The sequence below is a fragment of the Oncorhynchus masou genome, chromosome 12 (assembly GCF_036934945.1).
Source record: "Oncorhynchus masou masou isolate Uvic2021 chromosome 12, UVic_Omas_1.1, whole genome shotgun sequence".
NCBI classification, from domain to species: Eukaryota; Metazoa; Chordata; class Actinopteri; order Salmoniformes; family Salmonidae; genus Oncorhynchus; species Oncorhynchus masou.
Window position 1 is genome coordinate 27,019,151 of NC_088223.1, and position 20,246 is coordinate 27,039,396.

Sequence of the window (20,246 nt, forward strand, 5' to 3'; positions counted from 1 at the left end):
GGCCAGTGTCTAGATGATATTGGTGTTTATATCAGTGCTGGAGCAGACTTTTAGTAACAGCTGTGTTAGTGAGAGAGAAAGAGAATTATGCTTAATTGAGAAAGAACAGAAGGTTAAGTGGGTGAGAGAGACAGCAATCGAGGGAGGATCGCTACATGTTTTTATTGTCAAGAGCATCTCATAATTATCACAAACATAAAGATGATCTGTACTGGTAGACTAATAGGTACACAGAGCTTTACTCCCCAAATCAATAAGGAAAGGTGTTTTATCTAGTAGGTGAAGTAAGGGACTGCTACACTGTACCTTGTCAAGGGCCTCCCGATCTACCAGGTCTTGGACGGCCAGTAACTTGATGCTGGAGAGAAAATGAGACAGAAAGATGGTGTAAGACACATGGATGCATCAATAAAACAGTGGTGATTTAATCTCTGTTATCCAAGCTGACTTGTGTTATTATTAGCCATATGATAGGATAGTACACACACACACTTCTGGTAATAGAGGCTAATGCATTATTTACACAACAACCACAAAAGTTATGAGTAAACACAGCGGGCCTCCGTCCATATCCAGGATGTTCCTGTCTCTACAACACATAACATGACTCAGTCGTTTCCCCTGAAGCACCATGTGATTAACTTCAATGGATATGTCTGAAATGGCACACTATTCCTTACATAGCGCACTATACACAGCGGCTCTAATCTAAAGCAGCGCACTAGGGAATAGGGTGCCATTTCGGATGCATGACAATAATGTATTATGCAGAGAATAGCAGAGGGGGGAGAGGAGACTGAACTATGGGTGGCAGGTAGCCTAGTGGTTAAGAGCGTTGGGCCAGTTGGTGCAGAGATAGTAAAGTAGGTTCAATGCTCTCGTAAACATTCATCTATTTACTTTCTAATTGTTTTTCTAGCCCATTAGTCAGCATAATAAAAAAGGGCAAAGCACTATTCTCTCTCTCCATCCTGCTGTACACACTGTGTTCACGTCTCCTTCACTGCTGTCTATTAACTAAATGAGTAAACTGAACATTCCTCAGTCGTTCACTGACTCATTCAGACTTGTTTAAAACAAATACGCCCCAGAGAAACCTCATTTGATAATGGGATTTAGAATAGTTTTTATCTCCAACGGAGGGCTTAGACTATGGACTACAGTTATAACAGAAGAGGCATTTCACAGGCCTATTTCACAGATGGGATAACACACACTACTGTTACATTATGGAAATATTTCACAGCGCCTCATGTTTTACTGCACATCTTCAGGCTCCAATGCAGACCAGGTAGTGTTTTATGGCCCCCTGTCCACAGTATTGATCAAGGCTGATTAACTTTAATTAGATCATTCCATCTATGGCAGTGAAAAATGAAACTCCATTTTCCCCAGGCTAAAACATGTAGTCTAGTGTATTTTATGCCTATTGCGAAGAGCCTCTCGCTATGTGCTAGATAATCCTAAAAAGAGGCAGCGAAATGAGGTTGCATAGGCAGGGGGGTTTCTATTTGTGAAACGCTGCTGCTACTGCAGAGGCCACCACAAGCTTAGCTCCACACCGATCATTAAAAAAAATCCTTTCAACAGATTGCATTCTTTCATAAAGTATTTGTGAAACTGGGCCAGTTACATGGTGGGTTGCTGTGGCCCACATGTACTCCATGAATGAAGACAATCTGTTGGGATAACAGTAATGATGTAAGACACATTCACGATGTGGCAAATGTAGGTGGCAGTAATAACGGCCCTAAACGAGTTGGTTCTGCATAGTTGTGACAGACCTACGTCATGTGATGCAGCAAATGTTGACAAGGCGTTGGGAATGAGATTGGCTGAGGGGATGTTTGTCACGACATGATTTCATAATTTGTGGTCCTACAAGATGGTGAGTGGCCAACCACAGATGCAGTCAGGCTTCTCAATGGTGTATTATTCAAGTTCATACCTCCTCCCTCTCCCCTGAGTACGCTGCTCACATTATCCGTCTGCAAAAAGCCCCATCCTCAATTAGCATTTTCTGCATTAGGGCAATTTATCAATATGAAGGTCAAAGTTGTGGTCTCTACTTCACCTGGTGCCAGGTCCCATAGGTGCTCACTCCACCTAGCTGCTGCACTGGGCCCTCACTCACTACCTAAGACAGCACCACCCACAGGGCAGTGGACTCCCGCTCTACCACCACCACGCAACAGCCTGGGGAAACGTTTCTCACGTTAGGCCCCTCACCCCACAGATCAAGAATGCTGTGGAATCTGTTATCTTCACTCCTCAACCTTCACTTCAGTTAGTTCTGGAACCAGGGGTCCAGTACATTAATATCAACTCAGCAAAAAAAGAAAAACATCCCTTTCTCAGGAAAGATCATTCGTAAAAATCCAAATAACTTCACAGATCTCCATTGAAAAAGTTTAAACACTGTTCCCATGCTTCTTCAATGAACCATAAACAATTAATGAACATGCACCTGTGGAATGGTCGTTAAGACAATAACAGCTTACAGACGGTAGGCAATTAAGGTCACAGTTATGAAAACGTAGGACACTAAAGAGACCTTTCTACAGACTGAAATAGACCAAAAGAAAGATGCCCAGGGTCCAGGCTCATCTGCGTGAACGTGCCTTAGGCATGTTGCAAGGAGGCATGAGGACTGCAGATGTGGTCAGGATAAAGGTAATAAATTGCAATGTCCGTACTGTGAGACGCCTAAGACAGCGCTACAGGGAGACAGGACGGACAGCTGATCATCCTCGCAGTGGCAGACCACGTGTAACAACACCTGCACAGGTACATCCAAACATCACACCTGCAGGACAGGTACAGGATGGAAACAACTGCCTGAGTTACACCAGGAACGCACAATCCCTCCATCAGTGCTCAGACTGTCCGCAATAGGCTGAGAGAGGCTGGACCGAAGGCTTGAAGGCCTGTTGTAAGGCAGGTCCTCACCAGACATCACCGGCAACAACGTCTCCTATGGGCACAAACCAACGTCACTGGACCAGACAGGACTGGCAAAAAGTGCTCTTCACTGACGAGTCGCAGTTGTCTCACAAGGGGTGATGATCGGATTCGCGTTCATCGTTGGAGGAATGAGCGTTACACCGAGGCCTGTATTCTGGAGCGGAATCGATTTGGTCTGGTGTGGTGTGTCACAGCATCAACGAACTGAACTTGTTGTCATTGCAGGAAATGTCAAAGCTGTGCGTTATAGGGAAGACATCCTCCTCCCTCATGTGGTACCCTTCCTGCAGGCTCATCCTGACATGACCCTCCAGCATGACAATGCCACCAGCCATACTGCTCGTTCTGTGAGTGATTTTCTGCAAGACAGGAATGTCAGGGTTCTGCCATTGCCAGCGAAGAGCCCGGCTCTCAATCCCTTTGAGCACGCCTGGGACCTGTTGTATCGGAGGGTGAGAGCTCGGGCCATTTCCCCCAGAAATGTCCGCGAACTTGCAGGTGCCTTGGTAGAAGAGTGGGGTAACATCTCACAGCAAGAACTGGCAAATCTGGTGCAGTCCATGAGGAGGAGATGCACTGCAGTACATAATGCAGCTGGTGGCCACACCAGATAACGACAGACTTTTGATTTTGATTCCCTCCACCCACCCCCTTTGTTCAGGGACACATTATTAAATTTTTGTTAGTCACATGTCTGTGGAACTTGTTCAGTTTGTCTCAGTTGTTGAATCTTATGTTCATACAAATATTTACACGTTACGTTTGCTGAAAATAAACACAGTTGACAGTGAGAGGATGTTTCTTTTATTGCTGAGTTTCTATCAGGAGACAGACAGGACAGCTAAGCCTCGACTGATTTTCTAATTCTAGCATTCAGCTCAGTCACTGTGGATGTGAATGGAGAAGTGAACTAGCAGGATTCGTGCCCTGCCACTCTACTGCCAAACACGTCTCAAGCAGTAGGTTGGCTGTTTTCCAGCAGTTATTATTGAACATTACACAACACTGCCGTTGCATCTGTTCTGACTTTGACCCATTATGCAACGACGCATCTGCTAATATAAGTACAAGAAAAACGTGTCAACGTTAGCCTCTCGGTCTTCTCTGCTAGGGACTGATGAGGTGGTGGTGGTTCACAGGAGCACCCAGTCCATAAAAAGAGGGAGGGAATGACATACAGAGCATAAACGAGAGAAGGCAGGGATGACCGACGAGACTAAACTGATAAGGACAGCAGAGAGTCCACCCAGAGATAGGAGACTATTTCGCAGCAATATAATCGACTGATAGTATATGGAGACAAATTATTACATAATGTACTATGGACCCATTTGCAAAGGGACACTCCATAACCAGCACTTAAGGAACTTTTTTTTGGCTGCTTTGGTTGTGGTCTACAAACGGTTTGATGCTTTTGCTTACCCACCACACTAGAGCTTCCACACTACCCTAAAACCCTAATTCTTTCATAATAGATTGTGAGAGAGATCTCAACATCTCTGGTCTCCAAACAGAAACTACGCAATCAGAGATAGTGAACACAAACAGGTCTGGAGCCAGAGCTCTCTAGGAGGGTGACAACAGCCCTTCCTCTTTTCTAGGTGTGATCACACAATATGAGGCTACAATAGAAAGCCTCTGGAACTCCACTGCCTCTTTGCACTGACCACGGGTGACCTGGCTGCAGTGCACACATGGGGCCTGATGCTAGTGTGACCACAACCTTACAGGAGAGTGGAATTTACACACACACAGTCAGAAGTTTGGACACACCTACTCATTGAAGGGTTTCTTTATTTTGACTATATTTTCTACATTGTAATTATGTACAAATCTGGCAAATTAGGCGGCCCAAACTGTTGCATATACCCTGACTCTGCGTGCAATGAACGCAAGAGAAGTGACATTTTCACCTGGTTAATATTGCCTGCTAACCTGGATTTCTTTTAGCTAAATATGCAAGTTTAAAATATATACTTCTGTGTATTGATTTTAAGAAAGGCATTGAAGTTTATGGTTAGGTACACATTGGAGCAAGGACAGTCTTTTTCACGAATACGCACCGCATCGATTATATGCAACGCAGGAAACGCTAGATAAACTAGTAATACCATCAACCATGTGTAGTTCTAACTAGTGATTATGATTGATTGATTGTTTTTTATAAGATAAGTTTAATGCTAGCTAGCAACTTACCTTGGCTTACTGCATTCACGTAACAGGCAGGCTCCTCGTGGAGTGCAATGAGAGGCAGGTGGTTAGAGCGCTGTACTATTTAAAACTTCTCTAGGGTAGGTGAGACACTAACCTCCCACCAGTCCAACATCCGGTGAAACTGCAGAGCTAACATTGTAAATACACCATTTGTTATAGTAAACATTCTTGTAAATACATGTATCTTACATCATTTAAAAGATGAATGTCTTATTAATCCAGCCGTTGTGTCAGATTTCAAAAAGCCGTTAATGCGAAAGCAAACATGCTATTTTCTGAGGACGGCGCCACGCACACACACGTATTACTAGCATTTTCTAACAAAGCATTAGCGTCACGAAAGTCAGAAATAACAATCAAATAAATTGCTTACCTTAAGATTTTCCTCTGGGTGGCAATGCCAAGTGTCCTAACTACTGAATATTTATTTTGTTTGATAAAATCACTTTTTATAGCCTAACACGAAACATTTGTAAACCGCTTGCGTCATGATTTCTGTCTCATTCAACTTTGGAAGATGCGTTTGTGGTAATTACACACACTAAACAAACGTTTAGTCAGTCATGGTTGGTTTGGTTTCATTGCAATCCTCTGGTTGTTACTAACACAACCATACTTGATGGTTCTTTTCCCAGAACATATTGACCGAAACAAACCGATTTGAAGACACCAATCAATGACATTGCGCACCAATGGTAGGACCGGTCTATCGTTGATTGACTGTATTTTGGCCCAATGACCACTGATCATCTTGAAATTTAGCTTGGAAGATAGCCAATGAGCTGAGGTAAACAGCAATATGTAATGGTTATATGTTCGAAGACCAGCCATTGTCAGGTTCATTCGCCATTGCAAATCCTACTTGACGGAGCCATGGGTGTTACGCTTAGCAGTACATATTCAATAGCATTTTCAACAAGTTTATATATTTAAAATATGGCGAATAAATCAGGAAACAAAGTCTAGGTATACAGACCCAAATGATAGAGGAAATAGATAGATACGTTGTCAGGAGTGTGAAGGACGATGCCGGGGCATGGACCACAAAAAAACGTCCACATTCCAGCTGCTGTGAAGGACTACAACAAGAGCATGGGAGATGTGGACCTGTCAGATGCACTGATAGGATACTACAATGTTCTCCACAAGACCATGAAATGGTACAAGACATTTTTCTATCATTTCATTGACATTGCTGTGGTGAATGCCTTCATCCTCCAGAAGGAAATGGCTAAGAGCTGTGGACAGCCCCCCACCTCACAGCTAGCCTTCATGGAGCTGCTCATCCAGGAGCTTGCTAGCTACTGCAAGTCCACTGTAGCACTTTCTGTCCACTCTACCTCTGTCCCTTCTGCTCCAACCAGTGGTGTTCACCTGCCCAGATTCATCTCTGCAGGCATGAATGTGCCTCAGGGCAAAAAGGGCACAGTAGGGAGACATCATTGTGCCCTTTGTCACAGGAAATGCCCCATCACCTGCACAACCTGTTCAGTAAGCCTCCAGCAGCACAATATTGTGTAGAGGACTGAGGGTCTTCACAATATTGTAAATTTTAAATATATATATAAAAATAAAAAATACTTTTTTTAAATATTATATATATATATATTTATTGGGGGGGGGGGGTGTTAGAATAGCATTTATGTATTTTGTATATAGTTATTTCCTTCCAAATGTATCACTGTACCAATTCGGCCACTTGGGTACATTTGTGTTGGACACCTGGGTGATTTCATGCTCAATGTCATGTAGCTCGCTCATTTTTGAAGTTCTGTCCAAAACTTTGCTCAGCGATTGTTGCAATCTTATTTTCTTCATCACCAGCATCCTATCTGTATGTCTGGCTGTTCTTGGTCATTTGAAAGATGACGCAGCAACAATAAAAAACAGAAAACGTATGTTTATTTCCTTGTATTTTCTTCTACCAGATCTATTGTGTTATATTCTCCTACATTCAATTCACATTTCCACAAAATTCAGGTGTTTCCTTTCAAATGATACCAAGAATATGCATATCCTTGCCTCTGGGCCTGAGCTACAGGCAGGAAGATTTGGGTGTCTTTAGGCGGAAATTGAGAAGAAGGGGGGGTACCCCAAATAAGTTAACTGTAAGGTTGAAAGATTGAATCCCCGAGCTGACAAGGTAAAAATCTCTCATTCTGCCCCTGAACAAGGCAGTTAACCCATCGTTCCTAGGCCGTCATTGAAAATAAGAATGTGTTCTTAACTGACTTGACTAGTTAAATAAAGATGAAATAAAAGGTGTAAAAAAAAAAATAGGCCAAATCGGTGTCCAAAAATACCAATTTCCGATTGTTATGAAAACTTGAAATTGGCCCTAATTAATTGGCCATTCTGATTAATCGGTCGACCTCTAGTAAAAACATATGAAATAACATTTACATAAGTAAATCACACCATATACTCAGTAGTTTGTTGAAGTACCTTTAGCAGCAATTACAGCCTTGAGTATGATGCTACAAGATTGTCAAACCTGTATTTGTGGAGTTTTCCCCTATTCTTTTCTACAGAACTTCTCAAGCTTTGTCAGGTTGTATGGGGAGCGTCGCAGTAGAGCTCTTTTCAAGTCTCTTCAGCGATGTTCAATCGGGTTCAAGTCCGGGCTCTGGCTGGGCCACTCAAGGACATTTGAAGACCTGTTCCGAAGCCATTCCTGCATCGTCTTGGCTGTGTGCTTAGGGTCGTTGTCCTGTTGGAAGGTGAACCTTCACCCCAGTCTGAGGTCCTGAGCGCTCTGGAGCAGGTTTTCTTCAAGGATCTCTGTACTTCGCGCCATTCATCTTTCCGGCGATCCTGACTAGTCTACCAGTCCCTGCCGCTGAAAAACATCCCACAGCATGATGCTGCCACCACCATGTTTCACCATAGGAATGGTGCTCTAGGAATCTCTAGGAGTCTTGGTGATTCCAAACTTCTTCCGTTTAAGAATGATGGAAGCCACTGTGTTCTTGGGGATCTTCAATGCGGCAGAAACTGTTTTGGTACCCTTCCCCAGATCTGTGCCTCGAGACAATCCTGTCTCTGAGCTCTACGGACAATTCCTTGAACCTCATGGCTTGGTTTTTGCTCTGATATGCACTGTCTGTGGTTCTCATATAGACAGGTGTGTGCTTTTCCAAATCATGTCCAATCAATTGAATTTACCACTGGTGGACTCCAATCAAGTTGTAGAAACATCAAGGATGATCAATGGAAAGAGGCACCTGAGCTCAATTTCGAGTCTCTTAACAAAGGGTCTGAATACTTGTGTAAATAAGGTGTTTAAATTTTTAATACATTTTCTAAAAATTTCCCCCAAAAAATTCACCATGCCAATATGGGGTATTGTGTGTAGATTAAATAAAACATGTTGCTCTTCAATTAATTTTAGAATAAGGCTGTAACGTAACAAAATGTATAGAAATAACAGGATGTTATTGTGTTCAAACTCCTGCAATGCTCACTCAATTCTCCTCACAGCTCGACAGGATAGGCAGATTAACAAATTCACCCTGTCAACGATTATGGCAAGCACCAAAAAACATTAAAAAGAATGAGTAAAGGGCTCTACTGCAATGTACAAACAAGTGAGAGCGAGTGAGTGCGAGCGAGTGAGTGCGCACACACACACAGAATGAATAAAGTTGGAGGGGGCTTGCAGCAAAAGGTCATAAAGATCCACACTGCATCAGAGAAGAGGGAGAGCAGAGTCACACTATATACAGCTCAGAGAGAAACTGTAATCCCTCAATGTCATTACAATGGAGAAAAGACCCACTGTCACGCAGAAACTTAGAATGATTTACTTGGGTAGGAAATCTACTGTAGACGTACGCACACACACACACTGAATACACAATGAAGGAAAAGTCTGTACTTGTCAGATAAGAGTAAATCTGATATCGTTTTGTAACTAAAATAAACGAGCTGCAGCATGAAGGTCACCTTGGAGTAATCCTGTCTCAGTCTACTGTACTAGATAGTGGTGTATAAGTGCAGACTGGTTTGAGAGATGGTGTATCAGTGTAGCTTGGTTCAGGTCAATTGAGAACCAGTGCAATACTGGTTTCAAGACCGAGTGTACCAGTGTAAACTGTTACAGCTACAGAAGGGACTGGGCATGATGGCTCCTGGCCTGGCACTGAGAGAAGCAGTGTTTTCTGGGCAATGCTTCTCACGCAGTCTGTTGCCACAAACTGCTGCGCTGATGGAATCTTCCACCAGCACCTTCTCACTCTGGAGCTTGCGCTGAGTGTTAAGAGCACACCCACACATTCCTGTCAGCGGCGACCTCCCCAACATCACCGCTCATGACCTCAGCATCATCCTGTCTCACACACACACAAAAACACGCTGACAGGGCTGAGAGAAATGGTGCCTCTCAGATAGCTCCCGATTTCATTGGGGTGCACAGAGGGTGTGTACCATTGCAGTAGAGTCCAGCACATAGTCATGCTGTCTGTTTTAAAAGGCAGTCTGTTCTGTGAGTCGGGGGACAGAGCTGCTGTTGCAGGTGAGATGTAGATGTGACCTTCCCATCATGTACTAGGACAGGGATTAACATGGTGAGTGGCAGGCAGGCAGCACCAACACCTGTCTTTATGCGTTTTTAGATCATTTATGTTAAACTCTGATTTTGTTACAATTTTCACATACGTTGAAGCTTGGACCCTATTTTACATCGGCGGTGTTTGTCCTGTGCCCACCATCGGCTCTTGAATACAGGGTGTTGTGTTTTTTCAAGAAAGTATCAAATATAGTTTGACAACACTGTTTGTAATCTTTGAAATGATATCAAACATTTATCTTTTGCAGTGATGAAGGCATGGATGTCTCGTGGTAGGGTATGCAAAATGGGTCAACTTTGAACACCTCCATCTTAAATGTTTTGGCATTCAGGTCTTAAAATCACTTTCTGACCACTTCTTCCACGGATAAATATGTACGGAAAGAACATAATGTTTCAATATTAGAAGCGAGAGAACACAGTTGATCTGTAATACCAGTAATCTGTTTAGAAGTCGGGAAGATCTTGTCCAGAGATTGTGTGGTGATGGGAATCATTGGATGATTACATTACAAGACTGATCGACTGACCTTTGAATAGCTAACTAGATACGCTGATCCGATTTTCTGTTATCAGATCATGTCCATTCAGATGAACACAGAACACATTGTTTCTGTTATTGGGTTGGTCCGGTTGAATCGATTCGTATCAGAAACACTGTCAGGGTTCTAATGACAAACCTCACTAATGATGAAAATCTAAACACATTCCAATAGGTATCTAATCCACACCCCTGTCGTCAGTGTGTCAGACATGCCTGAGGGGTGGGGGGAGGTTGTTTTAGGGATGATTGTATAGAAGTTCAGACTGCAGTGAAAGCGGTTGTTCATTTGCCCTCAATGTAAAAACAAGAGTGGATTCCTCAGCACATCAAATCAGTTCAGACACATTGAAACCTTGGAGGTTCTTTTTCACTAACCCTGTAGAGGTTGACCTAGAGAGAGAGTATGTTTAGGGCAGCATGCGGGTTTATTTTCCCAAGAGCTGCACATCCAAGGTTAACCTATGTGGTTTCCCAGTTTTTACTCATTTATGTCCAAATCTAATATCCACAGTAGTTATTGCATAACACTGACAAGATCCCCAACCACTAGCTCAGAAAAAAAGAAGTTGCCTCTCGTGACAGCCAAAGTGAAAAAATTGCACAAATCAATATAGCAATACATGGCACCGATCTTGCAAAACTGACATTACAGCATTTCTGTGGCCTATCGTTCCCTGACAACATAGTACACAGAGAGGGTGTCGTTGGAGTCTGTAAGTAATGCAGCTGTTCAACATCTTAGCCAGACTACTTGTTTTTCTTCTAGAGGAGTCAACTGTGTGTCAGCAGCTCCATTCTACACATTATCTGTACTACTGAACTGAATTAACCCCCTGCTAGCCTATAGTAACCTCCCTATCATGTCCCTGCTAGCCTAGAGTAACCTCCCTATCATGTCCCTGCAAGCCTATAGTAACCTCCCTATCCCTGTCATGTCCCTGCTAGCCTATAGCAACCTCCCTATCCCTGTCATGTCCCTGCTAGCCTAGAGTAAACTCCCTGTCATGTCCCTGATAGCCTAGAGTAAACTCCCTGTCATGTCCCTGCTAGCCTAGAGTAACCTCCCTATCATGTCCCTGCTAGCCTATAGTAACCTCCCTATCCCTGTCATGTCCCTGCTAGCCTATAGTAACCTCCCTATCCCTGTTATGTCCCTGCTAGCCTATAGTAAACTTCCTATCCCTGTCATGTCCCTGCTAGCCTAGAGTAACTTCCCTATCATGTCCCTGCTAGCCTATAGTAAACTCCCTATCCCTGTTAAGTCCCTGCTAGCCTATAGTAACCTCCCTATCCCTGTCATGTCCCTGCTAGCCTATAGTAACCTCTCTATCCCTGTCATGTCCCTGCTAGCCTAGAGTAACCTCCCTATCCCTGTCATGTCCCTGCTAGCCTATAGTAACCTCCCTATCCCTGTCATGTCCCTGCTAGCCTAGAGTAAACTCCCTATCCCTGTTATGTCCCTGCTAGCCTAGAGTAAACTCCCTATCCCTGTTATGTCCCTGCTAGCCGAGAGTAAACTCCCTGTCATGTCCCTGCTAGCCTATAGTAACCTCTCTATCCCTGTCATGTCCCTGCTAGCCTAGAGTAAACTCCCTATCCCTGTTATGTCCCTGCTAGCCTAGAGTAGCCTCCCTGTCATGTCCCTGCTAGCCTATAGTAACCTCCCTATCCTTGTTATGTCCCTGCTAGCCTAGAGTAAACTCCCTATCCCTGTTATGTCCCTGCTAGCCTATAGTAAACTCCCTATCCCTGTTATGTCCCTGCTAGCCTATAGTAGCCTCCCTATCCCTGTCATGTCCCTGCTAGCCTAAAGTAACCTCCCTATCCCTGTTATGTCCCTGCTAGCCTAGAGTAGCCTCCCTGTCATGTCCCTGCTAGCCTATAGTAACCTCCCTATCCTTGTTATGTCCCTGCTAGCCTATAGTAACCTCCCTATCCCTGTCATGTCCCTGCTAGCCTATAGTAAACTCCCTATCCCTGTTATGTCCCTGCTAGCCGAGAGTAACCTCCCTGTCATGTCCTTGCTAGCCTATAGTAACCTCCCTGTCATGTCCCTGCTAGCCTCTAGTAACCTCCCTGTCATGTCCCTGCTAGCCTATAGTAACCTCCCTATCATGTACCTGCTAGCCTATAGTAAACTCCCCATCATGTCCCTGCTACCCTATAGTATCCTCCCTGTCACGTCCCTGCTAGCATAGAGTAACCTCCCTATCCCTGTTACGGCCCTGCTAGCCTAGAGTAACCTCCCTATCCCTGTCATGTCCCTGCTAGCCTAGAGTAGACTCCCTATCCCTGTTACGTCCCTGCTAGCCGAGAGTAACCTCCCTGTCATGTCCCTGCTAGCCTATAGTAAACTCCCTGTCATGTCCCTGCTAGCCTATAGTAAACTCCCCATCATGTCCCTGCTACCCTATAGTAACCTCCCTGTTACGGCCCTGCTAGCCTAGAGTAACCTCCCTATCCCTGTCATGTCCCTGCTAGCCTAGAGTAGACTCCCTATCCCTGTTACGTCCCTGCTAGCCGAGAGTAACCTCCCTGTCATGTCCCTGCTAGCCTATAGTAAACTCCCTGTCATGTCCCTGCTAGCCTATAGTAAACTCCATATCATGTCCCTGCTAGCCTATAGTAACCTCCCTGTCATGTCCCTGCTAGTCTATAGTAACCTCCCTATCATGTCCCTGCTAGCCTAGAATAACCTCCCTGTCATGTCCCTGCTAGCCTAAAGTAACCTCCCTATCCCTGTCATGTCCCTGCTAGCCTATAGTAACCTCCCTATCCCTGTCATGTCCCTGCTAGCCTATAGTAACCTCCCTATCATGTCCCTGCTAGCCTATAGTAAACTCCCTATCATGTCCCTGCTAGCCTATAGTAAACTCCCTGTCATGTCCCTGCTAGTCTATAGTAACCTCCCTATCATGTCCCTGCTAGCCTAGAGTAACCCCCCTGTCATGTCCCTGCTAGCCTATAGTAATCTCCCTATCATGTCCCTGCTAGCCAATGGTAACCTCCCTATCCCTGTCATGTCCCTTCTAGCCTATAGTAACCTCCCTGTCATGTCCCTGCGAGCCTATAGTAACCTCCCTGTCATGTCCCTGCTAGCTAGTTAGCCTGATGGGGCCACTTCCCTTTTCCCTTAGTCTCTGTCTGTGTCTCAGCCAGGGACTGGTAGAAGGAAGACCAACCGCTCAGCTGACTCATTACACAACTCGAGGGGTGTTCCTCCCCTCCAAGGCTGCGTCAGGCTGGTCGGCAATGGTTTACGATTGTCTGTCTAACCTTTGGTTCCGTGTGGTGCAGCACAGAGCGGAGGAGTTCATTGAACTCCAGTGACTCGCTCCCTGTGCTAGCTGGAGGCAGGCCAAGACAATCCAGCTCAGCCTGCACTGTAAACTCAAGTATCAGCCCTGCTGCCTGTGATCTTTCGCTCCACAGCTCAGCGCTAAGCAAACAGACAACACCCTCTCCAACTTCCCTCACTACACCTCCCTTTCCCCTTCTTTCTTCCCTCGCTCTATTCCCATCCACCTTCTCGCCCTCCCTTGCTCCCATTCTCTCCATCTCTCTCCCGTTGTTCCCTCTCCTCTCTACACGTTGATGTCCCCAGCCAGGACCCCCACCTACAGGCTGACAGAACACAGGAAAAGGGAGGGACAGCCAGGGGAAGTATCATAGCTTTGAAAATAACTTTTGCTTCCAAACCTGTACAGAGGAAGACGAGGAAGGAGGGAAGTATCTGGGGTCAAAGTACTGTGCTCACGGTGGTCAAAATCATTATGAAAGGGCTTTGTTTTCTCTGATTGTAGTGCATGTAGGACTTTCAGTTCAGCATTAGTAGGTGTTTATGTGGGCATGTTTGACTATACTTGTGGGGACCAGAAGAACTCACAAGCGTAAACAAAAACAAACATTTGAACAAGTGGGGTCCCCAAAAGGAAAAAAGCTATTTTTAGGCTTAGGGGTTAGGTTTATGGTTAGAATTAGGGTTAGAGGTTCGGGAAAATAGGATTTTCAATGGGAATCAATTGTGTGTCCCCAGATGTTTAGTAAAATAAATAAGTGTGCGTCAGTGTACTTATTTTAGACGAGGGTGGGGCAGTATTTAGTGTTCTTTATATTAAGCGACAGACACGAGGGGATCATGTGCATGACGACAGTACTCTCTCGTGACAGATTGGATTTGGGACTGCATGTAAGATTTGACTCTGGGCGCCAAAATTACCATGACAGGTACACACGTTCTGACGGTAGCAGATTCAGGGGCAGCCCACCCATTAGGGCGTTAGGGACAGCCCCCCACTTGTGATTGACCAAATTTTTATATAGAAAGTGTACAAAACATTATGAACATCTTCCTAATACAGAGTTGCACATTCACCCTCTGATTGGTATACATAGACAATCAATTAATTGTCTAGGCTTAAAAATATATTTTAACCAGTCTCCTCCCCTTCATCTACACTGATTGAAGTGCATTTAACAAGTATCATAGCTTTCACCTGCTCAGTCTATGCCATGGAAAGAGCAGGCGTTCTAATTGTTTTGTAAACCAGTGTATATTATATCATTCATGGATTATGTTTTAAAATGCTCATAAAAGTGCAGTAAATATGTATATATTCCTGTTTCAAAAAAATATATTGTTGAAAACATGCTGTTCAGCTACTTACTACTCTGCCCCTCAGGGACTGCCAGCGTCGACAGCTCCGCTTCCATGGGTGCATAGGCTTGGTGTGTTATTCCAGCTATTTGCTATGAGGGGGAACTGCCCCAGTGAAACCGCAGAATTTCATAGCATAAATTATACCAGCACAAAGTAAATGGATGGTCCTGGGGCACACATATGTGCATCCGTTCAGTCAAAACTTATGGGCCTGCTCTAGTCTCCTCTTCCCAATGAGTCTCTCATGCCAGACGGCTTAGTTCCGAATACACCTACTCTATCAGGTACAGATTACCGTCTTCTTCCTGAGCAGTATGACAGCTGCGTGGTCCCATGGTGTTTATACTTGCGTACTATTCTTTGTAAAGATGGACGTGGTACCTTCAGGCGTTTGGAAATTGCTCCCAAGGATGAAACAGACTTGTGGAGGTCTACAGTTTTTTTCCTGGGGTCTTGGCTGATTTATTTTCCTTTCCTGTGATGTCAAGCAAAGAGGCACCGAGTTTGAAGGTAGGCCTTGAAATACATCCACAGGTAGACCTTTAATTGACTCAAATTATGTCAATTAGTCTATCAGAAGCTTCTAGAGCCATGACATAATTTTCTGGAATTTTCTAAGCTGTTTGAAGGCACAGTCAAATTAGTGCATGTAAACTTCTGACCCACTGGAATTGTGATACAGTGAATTATAAGTGAAATAATCTGTAAACAATTGGAAAAATTACTTGTGTCCTGCATAAAGTGGATGTCCTAACCGACTTGCCAAAACTATATCGTTTTTTTAACAAGAAATTTGTGGAGTGGTTGAAAAACGAGTTAATGACTCCAACATAAGTGTGTGTAAACTTCCGACTTCAACTGTATATGCCCACCCATCAACCGTGATCAACCACCCTTATTAAAGTAACCATACTAAACATAATATACTCATTTGAGTGACTCGGATTTACATTTACCATGTTATGTCTAGTCTATGAGAGCAGGCTGTGTATTGTCCCAACAAAGTTAGGCTGTTCTGAGGGCAAAAGGGGGTGTACAACTCAATATTAGGAAGTTGTTCCGAAATATTTTGTACAGTGTAATCTACAATGTATAACGGACAACATGTCATTCTGTCAGGACAACATATGTATATTAAAAGGACAGGTTTCAGATCAATACTTACTCATTTTCAAGCAGCGTCATACACACGACCTCTTTGATGCCCGGGTTGTTGGCTTTTTCACAGGAGCAGTTCTGGAGGTTCCAGGTAGCCACCCTGACCACCGCCTTCCCCTCCCGCATCCCCGAAGGAGGCTCCACGTCGGGCCGCACCGACATGATCCGTGTCGGCCCCCCGGCTGGGAGATCCAGGTCCTCACTCAGGAGGCTGAACGATGTGGGGCTCGGATGAGACTTGGTGGTGTATGTCAACCCCCCGTTGGTATTGGTGGAAGGTGTTCTGGAACGCTCCACATACACTTGAAAGCGGATTTTGTCCAATAGAGACGAGTTTATGTGATTGACCCTCACCAAGTCTTCGATGCTTTTAAACGGACCGTTTTCTAACCTGTATTCTACTACGTTATTCGCTATTTTACCCGTGATGCCACGGATGCTCATGAGCTGCGCCGGTGTGGCGGTATTAATGTTCATACCTGTGCATGACAGGTGGGGCTCGAAGTCTTTACGCAGCGACGACGGCGAGTGTTGGGACGAACTCGTCCTGCTCGAAACGCATATTTCCAGTCTGATGATCTCCAGTTTTCCGGCACCAATTCCACTCACGAGAGCCAAATCTTCTACCTTTTTAAACCCCGCAATGCAGTCCCGATACTGCACGATATTCTGCGCTACCATACGGTTCACTCCCGGTAGAGTCATCAGCTCCTCCTCGGTGGCCGTGTTGATATTCAACCTCTCCTGGTTCACGAGGATGTGGCTGAAGTTGCACGCTGCGCTAAATTTGCGCTTGCTGTTGCTGAAATCCGTCGGGTCTTTGGGGATCGAGCGGTGGCACCCCAAATTCCCACCCATGGCTGCGGCTCAGTTGGCAGTGCAATTCACCGTGGCTTCGAAGCCTAGAGACCGTGGATAGACCGGGCAGAGCGGCGAAAGCAGCCGCACCACAGCAGCAGGCGCGCAACGTGGAAAAGTAGCCTACAGTGTGATTGATCGACTATTGCTTAGATACATGCCCTGCATTCAAGACTGTTTTTACTCATTGACAAACATATGAGCCGTAGTATATTATCGTGTATTTGCTTTTTCGCGATTAAAATAGAACATATGCACAAAACAGCGGTTCCCCTCGCAGGTCCAATTCTTCAACTGTCTCTCACTCAGGTATATTAACAGTCCACACCGGTCAGCTTGCCTAGAGGAACTGTCCAGTGGCAAATTGATGCTGCAGAATCGTGTTCGGATTAAACACCAGCTGGTCTCGTCGTCACACCAGGGGGGCGTGTCTCTAACCTGACCGAAGACTCCGTTTTTTCTGTCCACGTGTTCGACTCTGAAGATGACTTCAGATCTGAAGCAGAGTACATTATTAAAACACATGCTTAAATCAAAATGGTCACAGTCTAAAGAGAGAAGAGCTGTCAAAATGTTATATCTCTATTCAGACTACCACATGTAAAACGTAGCCTAATCGTTTAAAATAGCCTACTTTCACTTGCATACTTTTTTTTTTACAAAAGGATTAATCAACTGTGGATAGGTATAATCCATTGTATGTGTTATAAGGAATATTACTTAATCAACAGGGTATAAAAAACTCCACATCAAAACCCTAAAATTAGATTTTTGATTAAATCTCCTAATCTGATGGTCTCTGTTTGACACCTCTGAAGCGGGTCAGAAGGTTACATAAGTGGGTACACAGGATTTATTTCAGTGAAGTAGGCAGCTTTTTTCACCTTATCCTCTTTTCTATTTTACTAAAGAAGCGAGGAGGAGTATTTCTGTAATAAAGCCCTTTTGTGGGAAAAACAAATTCTGATTGGCTGGGCCTAGCTCCCCATTGGGTGGGCCTGACTCCCAAGTGGGTGGGCCTGACTCCCAAGTGGGTGGGCCTATGCCATCCCAGGCCTGATTTGACTGATTTCCTTATATGAACTGTAACTATTTACATTGACCCCCCCACCCCCCATTATTTTAGTGTGTTCCTTTTTAATCATTTTTAACTTTAGTTTGTTTGGTAAATATTATCTTAACACTTCTTGAACTGCATCGTTGGTTAAGGGCCTGTAAGTAAGCATTTCCCGGTAAGGTCTACACTTGTTGTATTCGGTGCATGTGACAAAAAAAGTTTAATTTGAACAAAATCTTTGAAATTGTTGTTCATATTTTTGTTCAATATAATATGTGTAACATTACCATTACTTTTTACACACAGCCACTTAATAGCCAATAATACTCAAACGTGTCTCCATGTTGTTCACAGTCACAGAGGCCCCTACATGTTCTCAGTTTTGCATTTCAAATAATGTTACATCACTTAATCTATTTTCAGTCAAAGGAATACACAGATATGTGGACACTGCAGGGATATCATATACATTGGTATTTCAAAGCTTCACCTCTCTCTCTCTCTCTCTCTCTCTCTCTCTCATGAGGGAGAGGTGATGAAGATTTCTACATAACATGATGCATTGTGGCCAGTTTCAATGTACAGCCAGGCTAAGTAATACCATTATGTCTCTCTACATTACAGTTTGTTTTCTCTTCTGATTTGATTAGCATCTAATTTGCATTTTAGATGAGCCAAAATTAGATTATATTGGATTTCATCTCTGGCGACATAAAGTTGGTGATCGATAAGTTATTGAATTTTATTACACTTTCTGAACTACATGTACAGTGGGGCAAAAAAAAACTTCAGACGGGCCTGGACATGTACTGGCTTAAACAGGGGGACACGTCTGGCACTGCAGGATTTGAGTCCCTGGCGGCGTAGTGTGTTACTGATGGTAGGCTTTGTTACTTTGGTCCCAGCTCTCTGCAGGTCATTCACTAGGCCCCCCTGTATGGTTCTGGGATTTTTGCTCACCGTTCTTGTGATCATTTTGACCCCACGGGGTGAGATCTTGCGTGGAGCTCCAGATCGAGGGTGATTATCAGTGATCTTGTATGTCTTCCATTTCCTAATAATTGCTCCCACAGTTGATTTCTTCAAACCAAGCTGCTTACCTATTGCAGATTCAGTCTTCCCAGCCTGGTGCAGGTCTACAATTGTGTTTCTGGTGTTGACAGCTCTTTGGTCTTGGCCATAGTGGAGTTTGTAGTGTGACTGTTTGAGGTTGTGGACAGGTGTCTTTTATACTGATAACAGGTTCCATGAATACAGGTAACTAGTGGAGGACAGAGGAGCCTATTAAAGAAGAAGTTACAGGTCTGTGAGAGCCAGAAATCTTGCTTGTTTGTAGGTGACCAATTACTTTTTTCCACCATAATTTGCAAATAAATTCATAAAAAATCCTGCAATCTGATTTTCTGGATTTTTTTTCTCATTTTGTCTGTCATAGTTGAAGTGTACCTATGATGAAAATTACAGGCCTCTCTCATCTTTTTAAGTGGGAGAACTTGCACAATTGGTGGCTGACTAAATACTTTTTTGCCCCACTGTATGTAACAGAGCTGTGCAACAGTTTATTTGATTATTTTGTTTTGTTAGAACGTTAGGAGTCTTAATTAAAAGCATTGTGGATGTTATGTTGTGTGGGTTCAGCATAACAAAGCAGTGGACTTCCCTTTTGGAACTGTGCATGTAGGCTTTTGCTCTAGCCCTGCTCTAAATACACCTGATTCATCAAATCTCGGCCACCCCTGACCAGGAATCTAGCTAGCATAAACCAGGAAGCCACAAAACAAGATGTACCAAAACAGTTTGATAATTTTGGATAATCCAAAACAAACGAAGTAAACAAAGTCAAAAATAGCTGAGGAGATTTCAGATGTTATACGTGATGAACATACAGATATTGAAGTGCCATCTTCATCTGCCAGTAACCATGTGCTCTGTTCCATGCCACTTCTTTGCCAATATTGACTTACTAATCCTATAGTTGTGGCAGCCAAGGCTCCTGGCCCCACTTGACCTGCAGAGAGAAAATTGGAGGTTGGTCTACAGAGCATGGAGCTGGAGTGTGACCAGAGGACAACCAACAACTTGTCTTCTTAACCCCTAACCAACTTCTCTCAGTTACTCTGATCATATCACCACTAAAACTTACTTGCCCATGTGGACACAGACATGTATACAAAGTGTGTCACAGTTGGCAAGACTGGTGCTAGCACTGCCAAGGTAGTGGGTT

General features: G+C 44.1%; 1 protein-coding gene across 1 annotated transcript in view; it reads right to left on the reverse strand.

Moving 5' to 3' along the window:
• Positions 1 to 17,335, reverse strand: part of LOC135549782 (endonuclease/exonuclease/phosphatase family domain-containing protein 1-like) — a 32,836-nt gene extending 15,501 nt beyond the window's left edge. The window contains exons 1-2 of the mRNA XM_064980074.1: positions 16,115 to 17,335; positions 307 to 358 (exon numbers count right to left, since the gene is read on the reverse strand). Coding sequence (XP_064836146.1) covers positions 307 to 358; positions 16,115 to 16,965 — 903 coding nt within the window. The 5' untranslated portion in view covers positions 16,966 to 17,335. The remainder of the gene's footprint in view (positions 1 to 306; positions 359 to 16,114) is intronic.
• Between the last annotated feature and the right edge of the window lie 2,911 nt (positions 17,336 to 20,246).